At 44.0% G+C, this 26606-nt stretch overlaps 1 protein-coding gene across 5 annotated transcripts in view; it reads left to right on the top strand.

Annotated features, from left to right (window-relative positions):
- The first annotated feature begins 871 nt into the window (after positions 1-871).
- ASAP2 (ArfGAP with SH3 domain, ankyrin repeat and PH domain 2) overlaps positions 872-26606 on the top strand; it is a 333390-nt gene continuing 307655 nt past the window's right edge. For 3 of the 5 annotated variants that reach the window (XM_030198894.1, XM_030198893.1, XM_030198892.1), the window contains exon 1: positions 872-1836. In XM_030198894.1, the coding sequence (XP_030054754.1) occupies positions 1711-1836 (126 nt within the window). In that variant the 5' untranslated portion in view covers positions 872-1710. The remainder of the gene's footprint in view (positions 1837-26606) is intronic. The other 2 variants (XM_030198896.1, XM_030198895.1) reach the window with 1 other exon arrangement.

The following is a 26606-nucleotide window of genomic DNA, read 5'->3' as shown; positions in this document are numbered from 1 at the left end:
GCCATGCACAGCTCAGCGTGCAGGTCCAGTGAACGCTAGATCGATTCGCCGCTGTGCGTCCGCCCTCCCACCTCTGGTTGGTCAGCTTTTGCGTGTGACATCCCTTCACTCGCACTGTTCCGCCCTCGACGTCATCATGTTTTTACGCGAGGGCGGGGCAGAGAGAGATGTGACACCCTTACGAACCCTGAAGCCACGTAGTCAGCTTCAGAACGTTGGAGGTGCGTTTTATTATAGTAGATTAGTTTTTACCATCCTGTACAATCTTTGCCTTTCTTAAATTTTGAAAAGTTAATAAAAAGATTTATAAAAAAAATTAGGACTGTACTGAATATTCAAATTCGATTCGGCCCGAATAGTACCCTGAATACATTATTCATATTCCGCAGAAGTTATTTAAATCCTAGAAATAAACCCTTGGGGTTTCTGTTTTTAAAGCCGCAATAGTGACTTGGAGGCAAATACCAAGAAGCCTATTCAATGCCTATGGGATTTTTTGCATTTACTGTGCTGGAATCGCTAGCGTGGCTTTTGTAAAAGGAGCCATCGATCTCTGATTTTAAGTTGCTCCTTTCTTGTTATGTTCTTGTATTTGCCTGAATAGTAAAATATGGTACTCGGTACAGTTCTATTAATAATACACAAAAGTCCTTAATCCAGTCAGTCAGCAAGTATACGAAGACAGAAAGGGGTTGAATGAACCCGCCAGAACTAGAAACACCACCACCAGCCGGCAGGTCAGCTTCACGCGCACACCTGGAGCGGCTACTTGCCGTACGAGCACGCACACCTAGCCGGGCCCGGTCTAGCCAGCTGCGCGCGCATGAGAACCCATTGCTTTCTTGTTTCGAAGTTTAAGTCGCGAGGTGCGGCTCTCTGTGGTTACCAGTTATTTAGGTGTATACAACTCTCTTCTACGCTGTATGGGAAAAAAAAATCCTGCTTGGTGATTCGGTCTCTTTTCTCGGCACAGGAGAGGCTGGTGTTGAAGGAAGAAAGCAGCGGGAGCGCGGTTGTTGTTATAATAGTATCCGCGGCTGGCTCTTTTTTTTTCTCATTTTCTCTCCCTCCTCCCCTCCGACTCTCCTGGTTTTGACGTTTTCCTGTGTGCATCCGCAGGACTGCGTGGTGATCGTGGACCCTGAGGAACTGTTCCCACCACTTTACAGGCAATTTTTCATATTATATTGGTTGTGCGCGTGCTCCAGTTCCTCATTCAGAAAAAAAAAAAAATCCCAAAGCCTCCGAAACACCGCCCAGAGAGGGAAAGGGAAGAAGGAGGTTATTTACAATTGGGCTTTGGGAGGATCAGCGGCAGTGTGAAGACTGGCTGCTCTCTCTCTCTTTTTTTTTTAAACTGGAAAGCCTTTAAAACACGGAAACCTTTCTGGCTGCAAAATCTCAATAAGTGTTTCGTCCGCTGGTGGCTGCGCTTCCTTCCATCTTTCTCTTATTCTTTCTCAGTAGTTTATGAACTTCTGATCTCCCCCCGCCTCCTTTTCCATCAAGTATCCTGTGAGCGCCGCCGGGAAAGCAGCGCGGCCGAATCTCCTTCACTTTAGTATTTTTTTTTTTTAGGGGGGTTGTTTTTTTTGTTGTTGTGATTATTATTTTTGTTTTCACTCTGTCGTTGGAAGACTAAAGCGAGTGAGAGAAAGAGAGGGGAGGGAGGAGAGGAGAGGGGGGCCGGGTCCGCGGCCCGTACCCACCATGCCGGATTTGATCACCGTGTCGGAATTCGTGTCGGAGACAAATGAGGATTACAAGGCTCCCACCGCTTCCAGCTTCACCAGCAGGATGGGCCAGTGCAGGAACACGGTGGCGGCGATTGAAGAGGTGAGCTCGGGGCTGGGGAGGGAGGGAATTAGATGGGAAGAGGTTTCTTTCCCGTTGTAGGAAAGGCACAGGCCGGCTGCTTTCTCTTCCTGCTTTCTACCCAGTAGGTAGGTGCCACTCGCTTAGGTCCGACTGGGAAGAAAAGGAACAGCGTGTAGTACACCTCTGGTTCAGTTTGAGCAGGTGACAGGGCATGGGTGGCTCCAAACAAATCCAGCTGATATATTTTTTTTGTTTAAAATTTAATCCCCCCTCCCCCCATTGCTATGAGTCTGATGACTAAATCATATAATCGTTATATATTTTTTTCAATAGTGAACTATTCAGGATGTTTATTGTCTAAAACGATTTGATTTTTTTTGTTTTGTTTTTGGACAAAACAATATAGCGTGCCTAGGCGTTCTGAGCTTTAAAGTTAGGGTTTGGGTTTAAAGTCAGTAGTACTCCTAGGGTGCATTGAACGAATTGTGTTGTAATTTGCCCGTATAGGATGTTAAAGATTATTCATTTCTGGTAGGGTTTTAAGACTGATAGTATGTTTGTGTATATGGGTATAAAGGTTTGTATGTAATCAGTTAATTTCAAACCAGTGTAGACTATGTAGTAAAGCTTCAATTTAATTGTCTTGGTTAGTCGGGAAAAGGACACGTTTCACCGATCTTGTGTTTTCTGTGATTGATGCTTGTTACTGATCTAACCAAATATGGCTAATAAGTACATCCTTATAATAACTTTGTGTTTAACTTTTTGCATGGTTAGATTGGATTGTATGATCAGAAAATTTGTAGATGAGCTTTTCTTGAACGTTTGTAGGTTTAACTTTAGTGCCCATGTGATCAGTAGATGACAGTTAACATTTTTTTAACTTGGCTTTTTTTTTTTTTTTGCTAGCTCTAGAACTATCGTATGGAGGAATGGCTGGGTTTTCAAGTTTTTCAAAGTTGCCTTTTCTGACTGCTTAGTTTTACATGCTGTTAAAACAATATTGTAAAATCAGTAATATTGTTTTGATAAAAGCCAATTACAATATTTTGGTATTTGATCACAAGTGAAAACAACTGGAACACTTCAAACTGGGGGCTGCTGACACATTAATGTTGTTAAGACATATTATCTTACAGTAAATCACTTTTTCTGCAGTGGGATCTATTGATTAATAAAGTGCACTTACAGTGGAGCCAATTCTCAAATCTGGAGGCTAACGTTCACTATGCAACAAAACTGCCAAAAAATAGCTCAGGGATGCTCACAAGAATCAGTATGCAAATGATATGCACACTTAATTCACACTAGTAAACTGAAAGTAGGTGGAGGAATGTGCCTGACACTTGCGCACAAAGGTTTTGTGGTAATCACATCCCCTGTGCACATGCCGAGACAAAACTGGAAGTGAAAGGCATTATTCTTTCGCACCTTTAAATAGGAGTCTTTCAAAAATTTGTGTGCACTTAAAATTATGAGGGGCTTATATTTAAGTGCTGAACAGGCGCTGTTGTGTGCTTTCACTTTCGGTTTTACTCACACACATGCTTGTTTCTCACTTTCAGCACTTAAAACCTGAAGGGGGTTTCTTCTGCTTGGACAGAACCTACGGTTTAATATGACAAATTGGCAAAAATCTGAAAACTTCAAAGCTACCTCTAAGCTGGCGATAAGTTTTTGGTGTTAAAGGCCATCATTTGCTTCTGTGCATTATCCATTGGGAAGGAATACTAATTGACGTCATTTGCATCCATTATAAATTTGCAGTAGTGTTTAGTGCGCATCTTTAACACCTGCGCGCCACTCCTTTCAGCATTCTGTGCACAATAACTTGTATTTCCTTTTACCGCTGGCATTAGGCTTTGAGTAACGGCCCCATTGTTAGTAAGTGTAGTCCAGTGTTTTAATCCTTTAGGGCGCAATGCACTTAAATTCAGGATCTGTAAAATTGTGGCAGAAGCTTGTTGATTTTGGTGAATAACCATAATAGTGTGGTAAGTTACATGTAACTGAGACCTGTATATCCTCATTACATGGGTTTTCAGAATGGCTTATCTTCTTATTTAATACTAACTCTACCCGGCCACGCATTGCTGTGGCTGTCTGGTTAAATGGAAAAGAAAGAAAAGAGGAAGCGCACGTTTCTAATATGTTTAATTTCACAATGCTTGTGGGTATACAATATTTTTTGTTGTTCCATTGTGTGTGCAGAGATAGAGATTGTCTGGTTTGCCGACTGAAGAACATGCAACATATAATTGTCCATGTGAGAAGCAATCCGTGTGTAGATGTAAACAGGTGAATTCTAAAGATTGGCCCTGAGCTTTGTTGATGGTGATTGCAGACGCCAATCGAATTGGGAATTGCAATCTGTTAAATTGAAATGGCATATCTGTTGGAATCATAGGAATGTGAGGAATGAGGACATGTTCACCTTTGACAGGTCCTGTCAAGATTGTTGCTTGTACGACATTGCTCATTAAATATTTTACTGCAAGCTGCGTGCGGTTGCAAAGCTTTGGCTGGTTGATATTTCGCAACATGATAATTGGCACGCCGATTTTCAGTTGCAGTACGTGCGGTGGCATCCCTGGCAGATTGAGTGAATTGAAAAAGTCTGTTGGATAATTAAGCGCTTCATCTGCTTCCAGAACAGTGTCGACGGACTTCTATGTGAGTGGCTCGCTTTGAATGTTAGACTGAATAATATTGTTCAGTTCGTAGATGTCTTTGTTCTTGGCCGCAAGAATAGCTCGTTCACTCAGCGAATCGTGATTCTTATAATTGGTTTGAATATTGGGAAATACTTTTTCAACCAATTCTTTTGAGGTCACTAAATTGCAGAAGTTATGAGGCAATGAAATTTGTCCTCAGGTCAAATCAACCGGCACCTTTCCGTTTCCAATTTTCAGCAATTGATGTGAGAATATCTGAGGTGATTGATCGTTTTGCAGCTGGACACGCATATTTGTAGTTAAGTTTAAAGTCTTTATGTGTTGCCACAAAGTAGAGTATTTTAGGCAAGCATTTATTTTGTCCGCTGGTGTCAATCGAGGAACTACAGGTAATGTTTGCATGAAATCTCCTGCAAGCAATATTAATGTGTTCCCAAATGGTCTGATGTTTCCACGCAAATCTTGCAATGATCGATCAAGAGGCTCAAGCGATGTTTTTCACTGTGCTGTTTCCTCGGCACGTATTTGAGCCATTCTTTGTCTGTTTCGCTCGTTCACTGATGCCTGTTCTTCCTCAGTTTGATTTGCAATTGTAGGTATATAAAAACACGCGCGTATTCGATTGCAATGTTGTGTAGAAATTTCAAAGCAATCGGTGAAGAACTTTTGGAGATTTAAGCCATTCTCAGCCTGTCACATTGATTCTGTTGATAACGAAGCAGATCTGAAGCAGATCTGAAGCAGCAGAACGCGATCGACGTGCTCGCAACCGTGCATCGTCAAGTCTGGCTGCATGTCTCTCTGCTGCTTCCTCGGCACGTATTTGAGCCATTCTTTGTGTGTCTCGCTCGTTCGGTGATGGCTGTTCTTCCTCAGTTTGATTTGCAATTACTCGTCGCACTGCTTCCGCTCAGCGAGTACGACAGCTGTGACATCTATATAATAGTAGGTATATAAAAACATGTGCGTAATTTCAAAGCAATCGGTGAAGAACTTTCGGAGATTTAAGCCACTCTCAGCCTGTCGCGTTGATTCTGTTGAGAATGAAGCAGATCTGAAGCAGCAGAACGCGATCGACGTGCTCGCAACCGTGCATCGTCAAGTCTGGCTGCATGTCTCTCTGCTGCTTCCTCGGCACGTATTTGAGCCATTCTTTGTTTGTTTTGCTCGTTCGGTGATGGCCGTTCTTCCTCAGTTTAATTTGCAATTACTCGTCGCACTGCTTCCGCTCCGCGAGTACGACAGCTGTGACATCTATGTAATAGTAGATATATAAAAATATGCGCGTATTCGAATGCAACGTTGTGTCCAAATTTGAAAGCAATCGGTGAAGAACATTTGGAGATTTAAGATTTTGAACAAACATTTACATTTTTATTTATATAGATTTCAGATATGTGAACTTCTTTATGTATGGACACATTTCGTCAGTTCATATTTTCTAACATGCAGTAAGGTTTTGCAGTTATTGTACAATTGTTTTTTTTTGTTTTTTTTGTTTGTTTTTTTGTTACATTTGTACCCCGCACTTTCCCACTCATGGCAGGCTCAATGCGGCTTACATGGGGCAATGGAGGGTTAAGTGACTTGCCCAGAGTCACAAGGATAACAAAATAAATGTGCATTAACTGTTTTGTGGTGTTCCCAGTAGTTTCCCATTTATTTAATGAGACATCATTATTATAACAACTATGGCTAATTATAAATCTATATTATATCTTAAACACTTTTCAACAAAGTGAATGAAACCAATACATACAGAACACTTTGTTGCTCGTAATTGAAACATGTATCCATATAACATCACACACATACTATCGTTAAAACAACAGCCTATCAGTCCGTTTCCTCAATGCGGAACCAATAATGGAATGTAAAAGTCTTTGTACTTAAGAATCGTCCACCCTAATGCTCCACAACCAGATATATTTCTTTATCAGTAAGGTCTTCAATTCATACTCCTCAATATAGGCAAAACCAGTCAGTAGAGCACTGCAGAAGTCGATCCTCCATAACTGTTGTTAAATGCACACACACTCCAAAGGTGTTCCGCTCTTCACTTCCCACCATGTGCACTGGAACGTTGTTTAAATGAGTCCAAAGCCACCAACATTAACAATCCACTTGAATTTTGACCCTACACGGTCCGTGTTTTGCTCACCAAAGTGTCATCAGGGGTCAATATATCTAAATATAGAACATCAATCACTGTGACATTTTCAAACATACTTACTCAGCACATCAAGCATCCAAATTATACATAATATTCAAGCTAAATACAACTTACCGGCTTCAACGAGCCGCAGAGACCTCAATCATGCTGCCATGTGGCATCGGGAAAGTCAAAAAGATGCATGCGTATGGAGCAAATCGTGATTTGAGTCTTTAAATACTTCCTTTGCTCATCGTAAGACCAAAGAGGCAGGTCAGGAAAACACCTCAATAGTGTTTAATCTGTCATCCAAGCATTTATTTATTTGTTACATTTGTATCCCACATTTTCCCACCTATTTGCAGGCTCAATGTGGCTTACATAGTACCAGAGAGGCGTTCGCCAACTCCGGTATGAACAAATACAAAGTGATGTTGTGGTAGACTAAGGTTAATATGGAACAGACACATTAGGGAATTGTAGAGCGGAAGAGTTAAGTCCATTACGTGCTTTGGTTTCGTACTGTTGCAGGGTTCAGGCATTTAAGTAGGGTCGGTAGGGTATGCCTTTTTGAACAGGTTAGTTTTTAGTGATTTCCGGAAGTTTAGGTGGTCATGTGTTGTTTTCATGGCTTTTGGTAATGCATTCCACAGTTGTGTGCTTATGTAGGAAAAGCTGGATGCATATGTTGATTTGTATTTGAGATCTTTGCAGCTTGGGTAGTGGAGATTTAGATATGTTCGTGTTGATTTGGATGTGTTTCTGGTTGGTAGGTCAATGAGGTCTGTCATGTATCCTGGGGCTTCGCCTTAGGTAATTTTATGAACCAGGGTACAGATTTTGAAAGCAATACGTTCTTTGATTGGGAGCCAGTGCAGTTTTTCACGGAGGGGTTTGGTGCTTTCAAATCATATTTTTCCAAATATAAGCCTGTCTGCCATGTTTTGAGCGGTCTGAAGTTTCTTTGTGATTTGTTCTTTGCATCCCACATAAATTCCGTTGCAGTAGTCTACATGGCTTAGTACCATTGTTTGTATTAAGTTGCAAAATGCTTCCCTCTGGAAGAATGGTTTCATGCGTTTGAGTTTACACATTGAGTGGAACATTTTCTTTGTTGTGGATTTCACTTGGCTTTCTAATGTAAGGTTACGGTCGATTGTAATGCCAAGGATTTTCAGACTGAGATAGGGAAGGTGTAATCTGGGGTGTTTATATTTGTGGGGTTGTTCGCATTGCATTGTATTGGGATGAGAGGATGAGATTGTGTGTTTTTTCTGTATTGAGTTTTAGTTCAAATGCATTTGCCCATGAGTCCATGATGTTCAAGCTGAGCTTGATTTCGTTTGTGATTTCTGTCAGATCATGTTCGTAAGGAATGTATATTGTGACATCGTCTGCATAGATGAAAGGGTTAAGGCCTTGGTTGGATAAGTACTTAGCTAGTGGGGTCATCATTAGGTTGAAAAGGATCAGTGATAGTGGTGATCCTTGAGGTACTCCACAGTCTGCTTTCCACGGTGATGATACGTTTGAATTTGATTTCACTTGATATGTTCTAGTGGTTAGGAAACCCTTGATCCAACTAAGTATATTTCCACCAATCCCGAAGTAATCTAGGCGTCTTAGTAGTATATTATGGTTTACCATGTCGAATTGGAGGAGAAGTATGCTTTTACCTGTTGCTATTTCCTGCTTGAATTTGGCTAGGAGAGTAATTAGTACTGTTTCATTGCTGTGGAGGGGGCAAAATCCTGATTGTGATTCATGTAATATTGAGAATTTGTTTATATAATTGTTTGGTTACCATGCTTTCCATCAGTTTGACTACCAATGGGATAGATGCTACTGGGCGGTAGTTAGTGATTTTGTTTGTGTTTTTCTTGGTATCTTTTGGTATTGGGGTGAGTAGGATGTTGCCATTTTCCTTAGGGAAGAGGCCTTGCTGAAGCATGTAGTTTAGGTGGGATGTGAGGTCTGCTATGAAGTGATGGGGGGGGGGGGGGCGGGGTGGATTTTATTAGGTAGCCGGGGATGTTACCTAATTTACAGTGAGTGTTGGAGAACCTATTAATCGCCTGGGTAACTGTTTCGGCGGTGAGGAGAGCGAAGTTTGACCAGGTTCGGTCAGCTGGGTATTCTCCAAGGGTTGGGTCCAAACCATTGATAAAGTTTTCGATATCGGTATTGTCCTGAGGTAGCGCATTGCGTAGATTTGCAGTTTTTTCATTGAAGTATTTAGCAAGTTTGTCTGCAGATGGGATGTCTGTATTGGGTCATTCCATGCCAAGTGGTCTAAAATAAAAAAAAAGTTCCCACCATCATGTTCTCCAATTTTGTTCAAATTTTATCTGTTGCGTGAGTCAGGTGTTAAACGAAGTTCCCAAAATTTGAGGTCTCTAACTGCCATAGTTGCAGATTTTCTGAAAGGTTGTCAGTCCATGAGCGTGCGACATTTACCAAAATGCCATTTTTGGGGTCTAATAAAATCCAAACACATTTATAAGAGTGGCTAAAAAATTCAAATCCTGTACAGTTTTTGATGCTAATTCCGATGAAATACATTTTAACATTATGGATGCAAAATCCAGTCAAACAAGTTGACTCAAAGTGTGCATCAAAATTGGTTGCGACTCATCGGAACATATTTGAACCAATATTCAGACCGCAACAACTTCCATGCAAACAAAGTTGGCACTATCAGCGCAAATGGTAAAATGTACCAAAGTTCAAAGCCAATTATTAAAAAAGAGTCTGCCTGAATCAGCTTGTGAACAGTATCATCTGAAAGAGAAAATTGTGCTCTACAACACTGATATGTTTTTGTTTTGCAAAGCCACCCTTAAGTAGCCATTTACTCAGGTCAAAGTATGTTATATTTTGTGTGCGTGATGTATTGCGTTGGTCCATGATGGCTGAGCCATTACTGGTTATCACATTGAAACCAGCATCCCCATCGCCATAGGGGCCACGCCCGATAGCTATGCAGTAACAGCCATGGGTGGGTATCTTTACTGCAGGATCCCAAGTCTGCCTTCTTCAGTTACTTCACTGCAGGTTCCCAAGCCTGCCTTCATCATTCTGAAAGCATCATTGATCTGCAAGAGAACAGTTTCAGGGAAACTATATTGCTGACCAGATGATGTCACTGATTGAGCTGGAATAATAGCAATGATAAGTTGTTCTGGGATCCAGCAAGTATCGCGTCTTACCGGCCAATAAAATGAAGTAGCGGGACCATGAGGATGCATAAAGCTTATGAAAGCATCTTTCTGTTCAACTGACGTTTCACAAACGTTTCCAATCCACCATAACAGCGCACAATAAACGATTGGGCAATCAACGAATAAAATACGAATGCCAACTTTGAAGAGATCCTGCAGGGCGGTTATAGATGCTGGTTAGTTGCAAATCTGGCAGTATTATGTCCAGCACACACATAATGCTTGTTCAAAATTTCAAGTCCGTATCTTTGTTTGCATGGAAGTCGTTGTGGTCTGAATATTGGTCCAAATATGTTCCGATGAGTCGCAACCAATTTTGATGCACACTTTGAGTCAACTTATTATGGATGCAAACTCCAGTCAAACGTTAAAATGTATTTCATCGGAATTAGCATCAAAAACTGTACAGGATTTGAATTTTTTAGCCACTCTTATAAATGTGTTTGGATTTTATTAGACCCCAAAAATGGCATTTTGGTAAATGTCGCACGCTCATGGACTGACAACCTTTCAGAAAATCTGCAACTATGGCAGTTAGAGACCTCAAATTTTGGGAAACTTCGTTTAACACCTGACTCGCACAACAGATAAAATTTGAACAAAATTGGAGACATGATGGTGGGAAGGTTTAGACCACTTGGCATGGAATGACCCTGCTGTCTTTTACTATGTTACTTTTGTATTTGATGGGATTATATAATTATTGTTCTTAATTATTTTGAGATGTGTATTTTTAAAATCTAATTTTAAATTTTCAAGCTTATTGAACAAAGGTACATTAAAGCAAGCCAACACTTGAGTTAAAAAATTTTTTTCAAGTTTTCTCAGGTTTACCTCATTTATTGTATTTATTTTGGCTATTTTTTACTATTGTTATGCTGTTAACAAAATTGTAAGTTTTTTTTGTGTGTTAAACTGTACCTACTATACACTGACTTGAGTGAATCTCTTAATAAAGGCGGTTAATAAATCCCAATAAATATAATTCCAGCCCCTATCTCCCCCTCCCATTCTCTTATGTTGAATCTCTTTATTGATAACCAAAAATAAAATTTTCACATTTAACATCAACTAAGCTGCATACTAGGTATTAAACAGTATGAGTCTGGGAAACTTAACTGTATGTTCATATAGTTCCCCACCTCTCCCCTCTCCTCCCCAGTACCCCTAAAATCACCATCAAATACAAGAGGTTTTGATAACCTCTCATTATACTCAACTTGACTAATTGGCCTCCCTCTCCTTCCCTACCAAAAATCTAATTTAAAAGTGGTTTAAAAATAAGTTTTTTTGGAAGAGGACATAAACTACAGTTAGCCATTTAGGCTTGGGAAAGCCACTGTTTTATCTCTGGGGTATGAATAAAAAATTAACCTGTTTCTTGGGATCATCCTGGGTTGTTGAGACCCGGATTGGCCACTGTCAGAAACAGGATGCTGATTGCTGGGCTTGATGCAGTTTGGGTCTGAGCCAATATGGCATGTCTTATGTTATATCCTTTCCTATTCCCCTGCAGTCAGTCTCTCTCTCTCTCTCACAGTCTGTCCATTCTGTCTGTATCATACCCCCTCATGAAGTAGATACAGACACACCTACCCCTTCCCATGGCTGTAAAATTGACTCTCATCAAGTACTTCTTTCCAGTGTGGCATGACATTGAAATAAGTTTGACGCCCTTGTCTTCAAGTAAACACCTGTGGGTCATCATTTCAAATCTGGCTCAGGCTGGCAGGGAATTTGATAAGGTAGGTTGGCTGAAATGAGTTGGCTGTCTCAGTCCAGTTGGGCACCATAAGATTTCTATGGGTTTGTATGTTCTGCTGCTCATCTTATCACTGACTTATATTGCATTCGGGCATACATTTCCTCCTGGTCTTTTTGAGTTATTTGTTACAAGGAGGAGGATGCTAAATAATCCTATGAGTAGTTTGTACACATGTGGGTTTTTTTCCCCCCTTCTAATGTAGAGGAGTCAGAAAATGCTGACCTTGGTCACTTCTGGGGACCAGAATATGTTATAGGAAGGCAGTAGGAGCAGTCTTGGAGTGGTGGATATAAGTGCTGAAACTGAACTTGGTAGAGAGACTAGTAGTTAAGGAAGGCTATATATTGTTTTTAACTCCTGGAGGAATTGTGCACAAAATTCCTCTGGGATTCAGTTTTTACCTATCTCTGAATAGAACATACCTGAAAGCTAACAGGAGGCAGAGCCACTGCAGAGTGGAGGAGTGGCCTAGTGGTTAGGGTGGTGGACTTTGGTCCTGGGGAACTGAGGAACTGAGTTCGATTCCTGGCTCCTTGTGACTCTGGGCAAGTCACCTAACCCTCCATTGCCCCATGTAAGCCACATTGAGCCTGCCATGAGTGGGAAAGCATGGGGTACAAATGTAATAAAAATAAGAAGAAGATTTGCTGGTGCCATCTTCCTACCCTGTACTCAAATGGTGTGACTTTTGATAATAGCACTGGATTTTGGCACCAGGCAGCTCATGCTCAGAGTTTTCTTCCTGCAAAACATCAGGAGAAAGGGAGCAGGAGAGGAAAGAGAGTGTAACAGGTATTCAGGGGACTTGCTGAAAGAGAGAGGAGGTACGAAAAGTATATAGGAGAAGAGAGTATTGGATGTATCTGATATGTTGGTGGAGGAGGATAATCTACTGTTTTATGGTTAGGGTGTTTGGATTTCAGGAATTTTCATTTGGCAATCCATGGAGTTCTGGAGCAATTGGCAGCAGCACTGACTTCTTTCAACTGCTGACATTTATAGCAGCAGCCACAAACAACACTGTGTTGTCACAGTAGTTGCTTTATGATAAATATAGTATGCTGAAGTTTTGTGTACAAAATTTCCCCAGAAGTAATGAATGCTGCCCTTTTAATGTGTCAGCATGGGAGTGAGGGGCCTGATGTTAATGGCTGCAATTGGAGCTTTGCAGGAAAGACAGGGAGTGATGGTCAGAGGCAACTGATAGCACTAGCAGAGCTTTCTGATGAATACTCTAGCTCTTAGGCTGTAGAAGAGAGAGCATTTTGACACTGGAGAGTAATGTGCTGTGGAAATTCCTAATGGAGAGAAAACAAGATGACTGCAAGTATGGTAATTTTGAGGCTTAAAAACAAAGGGAAGGGAATAGGATTTGATATACAGAACTGCTTTTCTGTGGTTACAATCAAAGCGGGTTGCACACTGTATACAGTTATTTATTTTATATCTTGGTCAACAGAGGGTTAAGTGACTTGGCCAGAGTCACAAGGAGATGCAGTGGGAATTGAACCCAGTTCCCCTGACTCTCGCACCACTGCACGAACCACTAGGCTACTCCTAAATTTTCTTAGCGTTGCCAAAGGATTAGTCCATACTTTTTGCTGTATAAGGCTTCTGTACATGAGGTTCCGTTTGGTATTTCTCTATCTCCAGCAAACGATAGACCCTCACTGTGCAGCTCTGTGTCAGGTTCCTGTAGTGCTCTTATTTCCTTTCTTAGGTTTCAGTTGAGCTTATGGGGTAAAAGCTTTATATATTGGCCTTTTTGGTTGAAACCTGGTGGTGCCAGATCCTTTCCCCTTCCCCTCCCCCCCATCTTTCCCCTTTCATGTGGTGGTCTCCTGGCTTTTTCTTGGGGCTTTGGTTGTGCTGGGGCAAAAGCATTCTCTCTTAGTCTTTTGGATGTAAACCTGGTGGTTCCAGGACCCTCCCTCTTCTCCCCTCTGTGGCTTCTCCAGCCTCCTAAAGAAAAAAAAATGTCTGAATCTTTTTAGAGACTTTATTTGGGGAATATTCTCTGCTAAGGAATTTCACTGCAGTGCCTGGGAACCAGAAATCACCTGTTTCTTCACTGTGGTGTGTTATTCAAATGTTACTTACGGTTGCAGAGCTAGTTAAATGCTGTTGAGTGTGAGAGCTGGGGAACAGCATCAGGGCAGTGCACCATGTGTGTTAGTTCCTCTGAAAGTGCATATTTAGTATTCCCATATTCTTATATACCTTTCATTTACAGGGCTTGAGTTTTCTGTTTTTTGACAGAGGGCAGTTATATTTAAAAAAACAACAACAAAAAAACACCCTGAAATTTTCTGCAAATGAAGTGAGGGAAACTTGTTTTTGTTACCAGAACTCTATTTATATTGGTAACACATGTATTCTTTCTTTCGGTACCTTTATAAAGGAGTCTAGTATAGAGTCAAGCTTAGTGCTATTGACTCCATGTTTCTGAGAGATTTTTACATCTTGAATTTTTGTGAGTCTAGTTCCACTGTTCCCAGTTCTCTCTCCTAGTCTCCTTGTTAACTGGGGGGGGGGGGGGGGGGGGGGAGGGGGGGCTCGGTGCTCTCATGGTTACCTGGGGTTTTCTCCAGGTGCAGTGTTAGTGCTTTGAGAGGCAGAATAGCTTATTCTGGAAAGTGGCTAGCTTCCAACTGAAGCTGGTTTGTGCATAATGTTAGAAGCTGTGGATCTCAGCTCTTTTTCAAATGGAGCAAATTTTACTTCACTCTGCCATTGTTGCTTGCCTTGACAAAAAGTTCATTGCATGGCTTGGACAGCTAACGCTATGCTACAGTGCAAAGGTTAGCTGTGTTGGCTTTCCACAGCAGCTTTGCTCACTGACACTGATAGAATAAAGTTGGACTTTTTTAGGCATCGTCTTTTAGACTATATCCTTGTGTCATGTTCGCTGTGCCCTTTGTGTCTTTGAATGTGCAAAGACCCTGTTCTTCTGTGTTTACATCATCATCACCAAACTATTACATACCAGCTCCAGCTTCTGTTGCACTTTTGCATCTTTTAAGCAGCATAAAATATATTGTACTGTTTTGGGATCTTGCCAGGTACTTGTGATCTGGATTGACCACTGTTGGAAACAGGATACTGGGCTTGATGGACTTTCGGTCTGTCCCAGTATGGCAATACTTATGATTTTATGTTCTTAATTGTATTGGACAGCTAGCGATTAATTACAGAACTACTTCAGCCACTGATAGTGCACAATAGTAAAAACAGCCATATTCTGCTACCCCATCTAGCTCTGGCTGTCAACCACATCAGCGATCTCTAGTACACAGCCATGCTGACCAGTTCTTAAACAGTTGCAGCTAGGAGATTGCTCTGGCTTAGAAGCCACATCAGTTGTCCAGTACCTAAGTCGCATTTAGCAAAACTACCTTTCAGAAGCAAACGTCTGTTTGGAGAAGGTCTAGAGAAGTTGGTTAAAGACCTAGAGGACTCTAAGGCTTACAGATTGCCAGAGGACAAGCCTAAAGAATCTTTTAAATCCTCTCAGTCTCCTCTTAGGTTTCGTGAAGCCAAGCGTTACAGAACAGGCAAATCTAGCTTTTCAGTGTTACCACTTCCAACAAAGTCAAGCCTTCTGTTATGCTGATAGAAATCTCCAGGTCTACCAATGCCTCATGTGCCTTCCAATGATGGGGTTTTGGTTCACTCCTCGGATTTCATCAGAGAGGAATGCTTCTCCAGATTCTGTGAGGTGTGGACCAGAATTACCTCAGGCCAATATTTCTTGGAAATAATAAAGCAGGGTTACAAACTGGAGTTTTCCCATTCCATTGCAGATTTTTCTGGGAATCTTCATGCAAAGCTCCTGCCAAATATCAAGCCATTCCTTGTCATCAAGCAAATGAAGCCATTATGTATGGGTTATGTCCATCAACCAGCAGGGGAGATAGAGAGCACTCAAACTTTCACAGTGCCCTCTTGGCCAGCTAGCTCCACTGCCTCTTCAGTATTCTCTATCTCCCCTAGCAGGGTGGCTGCAGCTTGTTCGAGCTCCAGAAAAAATCTGCCTGGAGGTGGTTCCTGGCTTGCCAGTTGTTAACCGGGGTGTTGGAGGCTATAACAGCCTCACTTTAAAGGCACATAGGTTAGCCCTTTCCCTGCCTTACCCATACCTCTGTGGATGTGGACATATTGCCTTGCTTTCCCTGTCCTTACCCACCAACAGTGGATGCAGGCATATAGGTTCGCCCTTTCCCTGCCTTTCCCACTCATCTGAGCCTCCGGAGTCTTCAATACCTCTGCTTTCCTCACAGCTTAAAAAAAAAAAAAAAATTCGCGTTGCGTTTTTAAACGCAGAGACACTGGAACAGAGGTTTTTGACCTGATTTTCAGCAGGATCGTAGTTGTACACTAGATCCTTTGAGGTAAGAGTGTTTTCCAACTCCTCCGGGGTGGGCCCACGATCGGGGCGATTTTGGCGCGAAACCACCATCTTGGATTTTACCGCCGTTTTTCAGCGATTGCTGCGGACAATGTAAAGCGCTGTTCCACTTGTGGCAAGCGCAAATCAGCAGCAGGGCTCTGTAAATCGTGCTGTACTGGCGTAGGAGCCAGCCTGAGCATGGCGAGCGATGTTTCTTCCCGCTCTGAGCTGGCAGCGGGCGCCATTTTGCTTACACCACATGGCGCGGCCTCCGTGGACACGGAGAGACCTGAGCCGGGTGGGGCACCTCGAGATGAGGTTATTTCAGGAGTGGCTAGCACCGGACAGGATTTGGGTGCCCAGGGTGAGATTTTCTCCCCGGATTTTGTGCTTTTGCTGCATAAAGCATACATGATGAAAAGAGCCCTTCCTCAAGGGTCGCCTGAGGCTCCTCTGATTGCCCCCCCAATGGATTCTGGCCTGGGACTGCCCAGTGAGGCTTTTTTCCCGGATGCTTGGCCTAAAGATAAGCGCAGAAGGGTTAATTCCCCTTCAGATTGTGGTGCACCTTTTTCCCCCCCGTGACTCGGGGTGTGAGGATTCGGAGAACTCTGACAGACGTTCTTGGTCTGAGGAACCAGAGTCAGGTGTGGATTTACCACAGGATCTGGATGATCCCTCCGCGGTGAGGATTTTCCACCGTGATGAGCTGCCAGCGCTTATTTCAGATACCCTGCAGGCCCTCTCGATTGAAGATCCTGACAGTGGCATGGCCTCCTCGGGTAATCCCAGGATGGCTAGTACCAAGAAAGCTGCTCGGGCCTTCCCTTTGCATGACTCCATCCTAGAGCTTGTTTCGGCTCAGTGGGCTGACCCCGAGGGACCTTTGAGAGTTTCCAGGGCTATGGGGCAGTTATACCCTCTGCGTGAGGGACATATGGCTCGTTTTCAAATGCCTACAGTGGATGCCCTAGTCACTGCGGTGACAAAGAGAACTACCCTCCCTGTTGAAGGAGGTGTTGCCCTGAAGGATGCTCAAGACCGTAGGCTGGAAACAGCATTGAAACGGTCCTTTGAAATTGCAGGTCTCACTGTTCGTGCGTCTGCATGCAGCTGTTATGCTGTTAGAGCCTGCCTAGCTTGGCTGCAACAGGCAGTGGCTCAGCCCGGAGATGGAGCGGAGCCCTTCTTGGATGTGGCTCCGCGGATGGAGGTGGCCTTGTCCTTTCTGGCTGATGCCCTTTATGACCTTGTCAGAGCTTCGGCTAAACAAATGGCAGTAGCAGTGGCGGCTCGCCGTCGTCTGTGGCTACGACACTGGGCAGCGGACATGGCCTCTAAGCAAGGTTGGTGAAGTTGTCTTTTCAAGGACTTCTCCTATTTGGTGAGGAGTTGGAGAAAATTGTGAAAGGCCTGGGTGATCCAAAACCCCAGCGCTTGCCCGAAGATAGGCAGAGGCCTTCCTCTAAGGGCCAGGCGGTCCACTCCTCGTACAGACCTCGCTTCCGTGAAGCTAGAAGGTACCGCCCGGGGCGTTCTGCTGGGTTCACTTCACATGCCCGTGGTCAGCAGAGGAACTCCTTTCGCTCGGACAAGTGTTCCGCAGCCGGTGGCTCAAGACCAGGAGTTCAGGGGCGACCCTCTCAATGATGGTGCGCCGGCCCTCTCCTCGATGCCTGTCATCGGAGGACGGCTTTCCCTCTTTGTCGAGGAGTGGGCCAAGATTTCCTCAGATCAGTGGGTTCTGGATCTGATCAGAGATGGATACAGAATAGAATTCAACGCCCCAGTAAGAGACGTGTTTGTGGAGTCTCGATGAGGTTCTGCCGTCAAACGGGCGGCGGTGGAGGAGACTTTACAAGGTCTGATTCAGTTAGGGGCAGTGACCCCGGTGCCTCCCGCCGAGCAAGGCTGCGGCCGATACTCCATCTACTTTGTGGTGCCGCGAAAAGGTGGGTCCTTTCGCCCTATTCTGGACTTAAAAGAAGTGAACAAGTCCCTGAGAGTGCGGCATTTCCACATGGAATCCCTGCGCTCCGTCATTGCGGCGGTACAGCCAGGAGAGTTTCTCACGTCTCTGGACCTGAAAGAAGCTTACTTGCACGTACCGAATTGGCCCCCGCACCAGAAGTTTCTGAGGTTTGCGGTGTTGGGAAAACATTTCCAGTTTCGGGCCTTGCCTTTTGGCCTCGCCACAGCTCCCGGAACCTTCTCCAAGGTAATGGTGGTAGTAGCTGCCTTTCTCAGGCGAGAGGGTATCCGGGTTCCCCCGTACCTAGATGACTGGCTCATCAGAGCAGACTCAGAAAAAGAGAGTCATCTAACTACAGCCAGAGTGGTTTCAGTCCTTCAATCTCTGGGCTGGGTCGTCAATATGACCAAGAGTTACCTGACCCCCTCGCAATCTCAAGAATATTTGGGGGCCAGGTTCGACACAGCCTCGGGCTATGTGTTTCTTCCCGAGCAAAGGCGGTGCAAGCTTCAGAATCAGGTCCGTCTGCTCCTGAGGATGCCCTGCCCGCGAGCTTGGGACATTGTCCAGCTGTTGGGATCGATGACTGCCACCTTGGAAGTGGTGCCATGGGCGAGAGCGCACCTGAGACCTCTACAGTATTCTCTACTTCAACGATGGTCTCCGGTATCTCAGGATTATCAGTGCAGAGTTTCTTGGCTCCCTGCAGCCCGCCTCAGTATGGAGTGGTGGCTCTCGGACAGCATGTTGCGGCGGGGAATGCCGCTGGCGCTCCCCGATTGGTGCCTAGTGGTGACAGATGCCAGCCTGAAGGGCTGGGGCACACATTGCCAGGGGAAGCATGCCCAGGGTCTGTGGACGCCCGACGAGTTGGAGTGGTCTATCAACTGCCTGGAGTTGAAAGCGGTGTTTCTGGATCTCCTGGCCTTTCAAGTGACCCTGGAAGGATTGGCTGTCCGAGTGATGTCGGACAACACGACAGCAGTGGCCTACATAAATCGACAAGGCGGCACTCAGTGCAGAGCTCTAGCCGCGCAGGCCGAACAAATTTGCCACTGGGCCAAGCTGCATCTACAGTCCCTGTCAGCAGCTCACATTGCAGGTCAGAGCAACGTGCAAGCCGATTAAGCAGGCATCAGATCGATCCAGCGGAGTGGGAACTAGCAGACGATGTATTCCTGCAGATATGTGCCAAATGGGGCAAGCCAGTGATGGATCTTATGGCGACCAGTTCCAATGCCAAAGTCCCGTGCTTCAGCAGACGGGAGGGATCCTCGCTCTGCTGGGTTGGATGCCTTGGCTCAACCCTGGCCCCTGGGCTTGCTGTATGTGTTCCCTCCGTGGCCCTTGATAGGGCTAGTGCTCCTGCGGATTCGGCTGCACCCAGGAGAAGTGGTGCTCATCGCCCCGGATTGGCCCAGGAAGCCTTGGAATGAGGACCTCCGACAGATGCTGTTGGAGGCTCCCTTTCTGGTTCCGCACCTGTTGTCACAGGGTCCGGTGGCCATGGAGGACGCCTGCCGCTTTGGTCTTATGGCATGGCGATTGAGAGGGCGCAATTGAGAGATAAAGGCTACTCAAATAAGGTAATTTCCACTCTCCTGCAGGCCCGTAAGCGCTCTACTTCCGTGGCTTATGCCAGGATTTGGCGCCAGTTTGAAGAGCGCTTTCTCCGTTGCGGGCTCCTGTCTCGCCGATTCTGGACTTTTTGCAGGATGGTGTACACAAAGGCTTGGCCTATAATTCCCTGCGGGTGTAAGTGGCAGCATTGGCCTCCCTGCGTGGCAAGGTTGAAGGCGTGTCCTTAGCTGCTCATCCAGATGTGGCATGGTTTCTTAGAGGGGTGCTTCGGCTCCGTCCTCCCGTGCGGGCACCTTGTCCAGCTTGGAACCTGTGGTTAGTATTGAAGGCCCTTCAGGGGGCTCCCTTTGAACCGCTTCGGCGTGCTTCAGAGAAAGATTTGACACTGAAGGCCGTCTTTTTAGTGGCCATTACCTCGGCGAGATGGGTGTCAGAACTCCAGGCGCTGTCCTGTAGAGACCCTTTTCTGCAATTCTCAAGAGTCGGGGGTCACGGTTCGGACCGTGCCTTCCTTCATGCCTAAGGTGGTTTCAGCGTTTCACCTAAACCGGCCTGTTTTTCTTCCCTCCTTTGTTGAGGAGGAGTTTCTAGATTCATTTGGGCAGTTGCACCTTTTGGATGTGCACAGGACTCTGTTGCAGTATCTGCGAATTACAAATTCTTTCAGGACCTCTGATCATTTGTTTGTTTTACTATCAGGTTCTCGCAGAGGGTCTCCAGCGTCTAAAGCCACTAGTGCCCACTGGCTCAAGAAGCTATCTTTTCAGCTTATCTGCTTGCCGGCCGGCCTCCGCCTGTAGCCTTTAAGGCACATTCCACAAGAGCGATTTTCCTCTTCCTGGGCGGAAACTGGAGCACTCTCTCTTCATGAGATTTGCAGTGCTGCAACATGGGCTTCTAAGCTCTCTTTCGCCCGACATTACAGGCTGGATGTGGCTGCCAGGAGGGATGCGCGTTTTGGAGCACAGGTGCTAGCGCGTGGTGTGGCTTGTTCCCACCCTATTTAGGGATTGCTTTGTTACATCCCATACGTAATGGCTTCATCTGCTTGATGACAAGGAAGGGAAAATTAGGTTCTTACCATGATAATTTTCTTTCCTTTAGTCATAGCAGATGAAGCCATGAGCCTTCCCTGTATGATTGTCTGTATTGCAGTGATTCTGATTTTAGGTGCTGTTCTTGTTTCCTGAAGTTATATTCCTTCCTTGGGGAGTCGGAAAACAGTCTTCAGGATTCTTGTTACAGTTATAGGAGGATGAGTTCATTCCCTCCATCCAGTTCATGTTTTGGGAGGATGAGTTTATTCTCTCCAGGAGGATGCAAGTATTCCCTCTGTTTATACAAAGTGGAGGACGAGTTTATACCCTCCAGGAGGATGAGTTCATTCTCTCCTTTTTTGAGTTCATGCCCTTGTTAAGGGGCCATCGTTCGCTGTGAGGAAAGTTCATGTTATTTCCATTGCGGTTTGCCATACTGCTTTGGAAGCTTCAAATATTGAAGAGGCAGTGGAGCTAGCTGGCTATGAGGCACTGTGAAAAGTTGAGTGCTCTCTCTCTCCCCCTGCTGGTTGATGGACACAACCCATACGTAATGGCTTCATCTGCTATGACTAAAGGAAAGAAAATTATCATGGTAAGAACCTAATTTTTTCTTCTCATTGACCAGTAGGCATTTAATCCAGTAAGCACCATTATCTGTCTATATACAAACTGTCATATTTTATTAAATCGATACTTGGGCAGTTACTCAGTACATATTTTACAATATGGTGCCTTTATTTTGGTTACTTCTGCCCCGTTGGTATTTCTCTTTTTGATTTTTTTTTTAATTACCACATGATATTATCAAAGTTGTTTCCTTATGTACCATTATAATAATATATGCTAGCAACTTTACGATGTATGTACTTAATCAGAATGTGGAGTTTTCATCCCTTACTCATTTAATCATCTTCTCTTTGGATAAGTTTTCTTAGTCTCCTCTTAGAACACCAGTATGAATCCTTGTGTTATGATTTGTATTGTTTTAATGATTTTTATTGTTTTAATGATACATATGTTATAATCGTCTACTAATTCTGCTACAATACGTTTTTTTGATACTGTACATAATGAGATTATATACTCTTATGCCATTTATTTAAAGTCCATTTTCTCTGGCTATTATGTTTAGTTTTTTTTTAATGATTACATTATTACTTCATTTTATATTCACATTATAAATTGTTTACATTATACATTATACATTTTATATTTTATTTGTTTTGTTTTATATGTTATCTTTTTTTTATATATTCTTTTAGACTCCTGAGGCAGGCCTGTGGCCGAAACACAGATCTGTGTTGAGTCTGTAATAAAACATTTTCTGTATTTTATCCGTCTGTCCCAGTCTCTGAAGTTATTGGTCCATTTCCCACTTTTCTTCATATTCCATTTTTTTTGTGGGATTCTGTTGTCCATCCACCCAGGTGGGTTTTCCTCCCTTGTTTGAGATTTATTTTAACTATTTGTGTATTTGATTACATATATGTAATTTGAATTTAAAATGTATTTTTTTTTTAATTTTCTTCTTTCTCTACTTCTGTTCTTATATATTGATGTTCCTTTCATTTTTTTTTTAATTTTAGGGTTGTAAACCACTTGAAGGGTCTTCTAAATGGGCAGTATATCAAATTTTGAATACACTTGGAAACTTGGTCCTGCTACCTGACTCTTTTCATTCCCTAGCTTCTTCTTCCCCCTTCTCTCCTCATGGCTCTTCAATTCTTAATTTTCTATTTGCTTTTGTTACAATTATAACTTTTTTTTTTTTTGCTTTGTGAACTGCTTTTCTGTGCTTTTTAGCCCATTTGTCTGTATAGAACATTTCTGTAAATAAAATAAAATTTGCTACTACTTCTATTTATTTCTCTAGTGTCACTGGAGATGGCACAGCCACTGTCATAATTTGTAAAGTTAAAAATTATATACAGGGGTCTATTCTGCTAACTCAGTAGCAGTACTGTGTGCTGCCTTGTGGAGGATCCCTCGTTCCATTCCTGGAGTGAGTCTGCATCCCAGTTGGTTGAATATGCTACAAAGCAGTATTCACAGAAAGGAGAGAGATTGTCATTGTTCAGGGACAGATTTAGAACTTATGGGCTTCATGACTATTGTGGCAGCGCCCAGACTAGGAACAGTAAGGGGGAAGACTTATTCATATCCCTGAGCTTAGAAGCCCAAGTAGCTGTACTACATATCTCTTGAAGAGAGAGTGCTCCCATCTCAGCCCAAGAGGAAGAAATCGCTCTTGTGGAATGTGCCTTAAAGGCCCTTGCAGAGGGTCTCCAGCGTCTAAAGCCACTATAGCCCGTTGGCTTAAGGAAGCCATTTTTTCTGCATATCTGCTGTCTGGCTGGCTTTCGCCTGAAGCCTTTAAGGCTCATTCCACAAGAGCGATTTCCTCCTCTTGGGCTGAAACTGGAGCGCACTCTCTTCAAGAGATATGTAGTGCAGCTACTTGGGCTTCTAAGCTTTCTTTTGCCCGACATTACAGGCTGGATGTGGCTGCCAGGAGGGACGCGCTTTTTGGAGCACAAGTGCTTGCGCGTGGTGTGGCTTGTTTCCGCCTTATCTAGGGATTGCTTTGATACATCCCATTCGTAATGGATTCATCTGCTTGATGACAAGGAAGGGAAAATTAGGTTCTTACCTTGGTAATTTTCTTTCCTTTAGTCACAGCAGATGATTCCATGATCCCTCCCTGATTGATTCTGTTTTATGTTCAGTTTTTCCTGCAGACATGTTCCCTCATTGGGAGAAGTTGGAAAACGGTCTTCAAGATTTGTGTTCTACTACAGGAGGTTGAGTTCGTTCCTCCTTTGTGTTATTGCTCCTGTTCTGGGACGTTCGTTTGCTGTGAGGAAAGTTCATGTTATGCTATTTTGCGGTTTAACACTGCTTTGGAAGCTTCAAAATACTGAGAGGCAGATGGAGCTAGCCGTCCTAGAGGAACTATGGTTTTCAGTGTTCTCTATCTCCCCCTGCTGGTAGGTGGACACAACCCATTCGTAATGGATTCATCTGCTGTGACTAAAGGAAAGAAAATTACTAAGGTAAGAACCTAATTTTTGCTTCCTGAGGACGTCTACAAGTTCTTTTTGGTCGGGTCAGGCTCGCCCTTATCTTTACTACATCAGGGTTATTGTCCTGGGCAGCCTAGTTTTCTTTAGCAGTCCAGTCCAGGCAGGTTCTCAGAACTCCCAACTTCATTCGTTTGAGATTCTCTGGATTTCTACTGGTGACGGGCACACAGTCCTGTCTTTTCTGCGTACGGTGGTTTCTGCCTTCTGTCCTATTCCACCTTTTTCTCTTCTCGCTTCTTGGATGTTCACCATATACTCCTATACTATTTGGAAGTGACCAGCGAGTTCCGGTTGTGAACTCTTTGTATCTTGCTGTGCTCGGGACCATAGGAAGGTACCATAAGAAGGCTCTCCATTTTTAGATTGGCAGATGTGGGCATAGCGGTTTTGATGTCAGGCGGAGCAGACCTTTTGTAGAATAGGCGTCGGTGTGAAGCTGAAGAGCTGTATCGCATAAGTTCCATTTTGTTCAAAATCCTTTTAGGGGAGCAGCTGCTCCCCTTGCACCCCACCTAGCTACGTCTCTGCATAGTGGAGCAGTGCCCGGGATGACCCACCTGGCAGAAGTGACTTCCTACATATCCTTATGCACTGCTAAAGACTGTAGTGGATTAGCAGATGTAGCGGTGGCAGGATCAGAAGCAGACAAATTTAGAACCTGGAGAGCCTTAGGTATATAGGAAGGTGGCAACTCCTTAAGAAACACCCACACTGTGGTAGGATCATCAGATTCCTGACCTGCTGAGCAGAAATGCCTCCCAGCATACCCTCATGTTGTCCTCTGGCTGGTCACAAGAAAGGGGATCTGGCTTCAAAAGCTGCAGTGGCCGTTGGCTGAGAGAGGCAATTTCTTCAGCTGGCCTCTGTATGGGACAGTCTGTCCCGTTGCTGGTGGCAGCGCTTTCTTCCAGAGCGCAGTTGACTTCCTTTTCCATGTCCCATCTGTCTTCCGTGGCTGCCCTTTGTAGTTCGGCCACTTGGTCCTCTGTCCTGCCGTGGATGGCTTTTGCAGATTGCCCACTTGATCTGCTGTCCTTCCCTTGCCAGGCTTTGCAGGCTTGGCGTGGCAGCGCTAGGCATTCCAGATTTGACATGGCAGCACATGTAACCGCGGCCTGTGTATCATTGCTCCAGTCTGCTGAGGTTGTAGTACCCCGCCCCATTTGAGGACTGCATTGGTACATCCCACAAGTCTCTGGATTGATCTGTGGGGCACTATGGAAAGTAAAATTCTTACCTGATAATTTTCTTTCCATTAGCCCCAATAGATCAATCCAGAGGCCCGCCCTTTATTGATCTGGGTTGAGTGTTTTCTTCTAGTTGCCTCAGTTTCATCAGATTCCTTCATTTGATTTTTGGCGAAAAAAAAAAAAGGCAAAAAATATCAATTCAAAACATAAAGGAAACCTTCTGTTACCATCCCGCAGGAGCGGTTGAGGAGCCTACATGGGCTTTATGCAGGCAGAAGAGGACTTCCTCTTTTGTCTTCCACTGCTTTGGTATCGACAATACTGAAGTTAAGGTGACTGCACATGACCACATATAGTAAACCTCTGAAGTTCTCTCTATCTCCACCTGCTGGTAAAGGGACATAACCCACAAGTCTCTGGATTGATCTGTTGGGACTAATGGAAAGAAAATTATCAGGTAAGAACTGATTTTACCATGACCTGTTTCTGGACAGATCCAAAGGTCTTGAATTCTATCCTCATCCTTCTCGATCTATCTGCTGCTTTTGACACTGTTGCTCACCACCTACTCCTTGATACGCTGTCCTCACTTGGATTTCAGGGCTTGGATTTCAGGGCTCTGTTCTTTCCTTGTTTTCTTATCTCTCCCATCATACTTTTAGTGTACACTCTGGTGGATCCTCCTCCACTTCTATACTACTGTCAGTTGGTGTACCTCAGGGATCTGTCCTGGGACCTCTTCTTTTCTACATCTGTACTTCTTCCCTTGGTACTCTGATCTCATCCCATGGTTTTCAGTATCACGTTTACGCTGATGACTCCCAGATCTACTTCTCCACACCAGAAATCTCAGCAGGAATCTCATCCTCCCTATCTCATCAGCTTGTAACCTTGGGGTCATCTTCGACTCATCTCTTTCTTTCTCTGCACATATTCAGCAGACTGCTAAAGCCTGTTGGATCTTTCTCTATATCACCACCAGAATTTGCCCTTTCTTTTCTGAGCACACTACCAGAACCCTTATCCTCACTCTTATCACCTCTCACTTATTATTGCAATTTACTTCTCACAGGTCTCCCATTTAGTCATCTCTCTCCTCTTTAATCTGTTCAAAATTGTGCTGCACGACTAATATTCCGCCAGTGTTGTTATGCTCATATTAGCCCTCTCCTCAAGTCACTTCACTGGCTCCCTATCCATTTCCGCATACAGTTCAAACTCCTCTTATTGACTTAAAAGTACATTCACTCTGCAGCTCCTCAGTACCCTCTCCACTCTTATCTCTCTCTACACTCTTCCCCGGGAACTCTGTTCACTGGGTAAATCTCTCTTATCTACATCCTTCTCCTTCACCGGTAACTCCATTCTTTTTATCTTTCTGCACTATATACCTGGAATAGACTTCCTGAGCTGGTACGTCAAGCTCCATCTCTGGGCGTCTTCAGATCTAGGCTAAAAGCCCATCTTTTTGATGCTGCTTTTAACTCCTAACCCTTACTCGTTCAGTACCCATATTTTATCATTTCCACCTTAGTAATTCCTTTATCTCTTATTTGTCCTGTTTGTCCTAATTAGATAGTAAACTATGTCAAGCAGAGACTGTCTTCTCATGTTTAAGTGTACTGCGCTGCACACGTCTAGTAGCACTATAGAAATGATTAGTAGTAGTAGTACTGCCTGCATTTTTTTTGTTACATTTGTACCCCGCGCTTTCCCACT

Source organism: Microcaecilia unicolor, chromosome 3 (genome assembly GCF_901765095.1).
Source record: "Microcaecilia unicolor chromosome 3, aMicUni1.1, whole genome shotgun sequence".
NCBI classification, from domain to species: Eukaryota; Metazoa; Chordata; class Amphibia; order Gymnophiona; family Siphonopidae; genus Microcaecilia; species Microcaecilia unicolor.
This window is presented reverse-complemented; position numbering and strand designations above follow the sequence as displayed.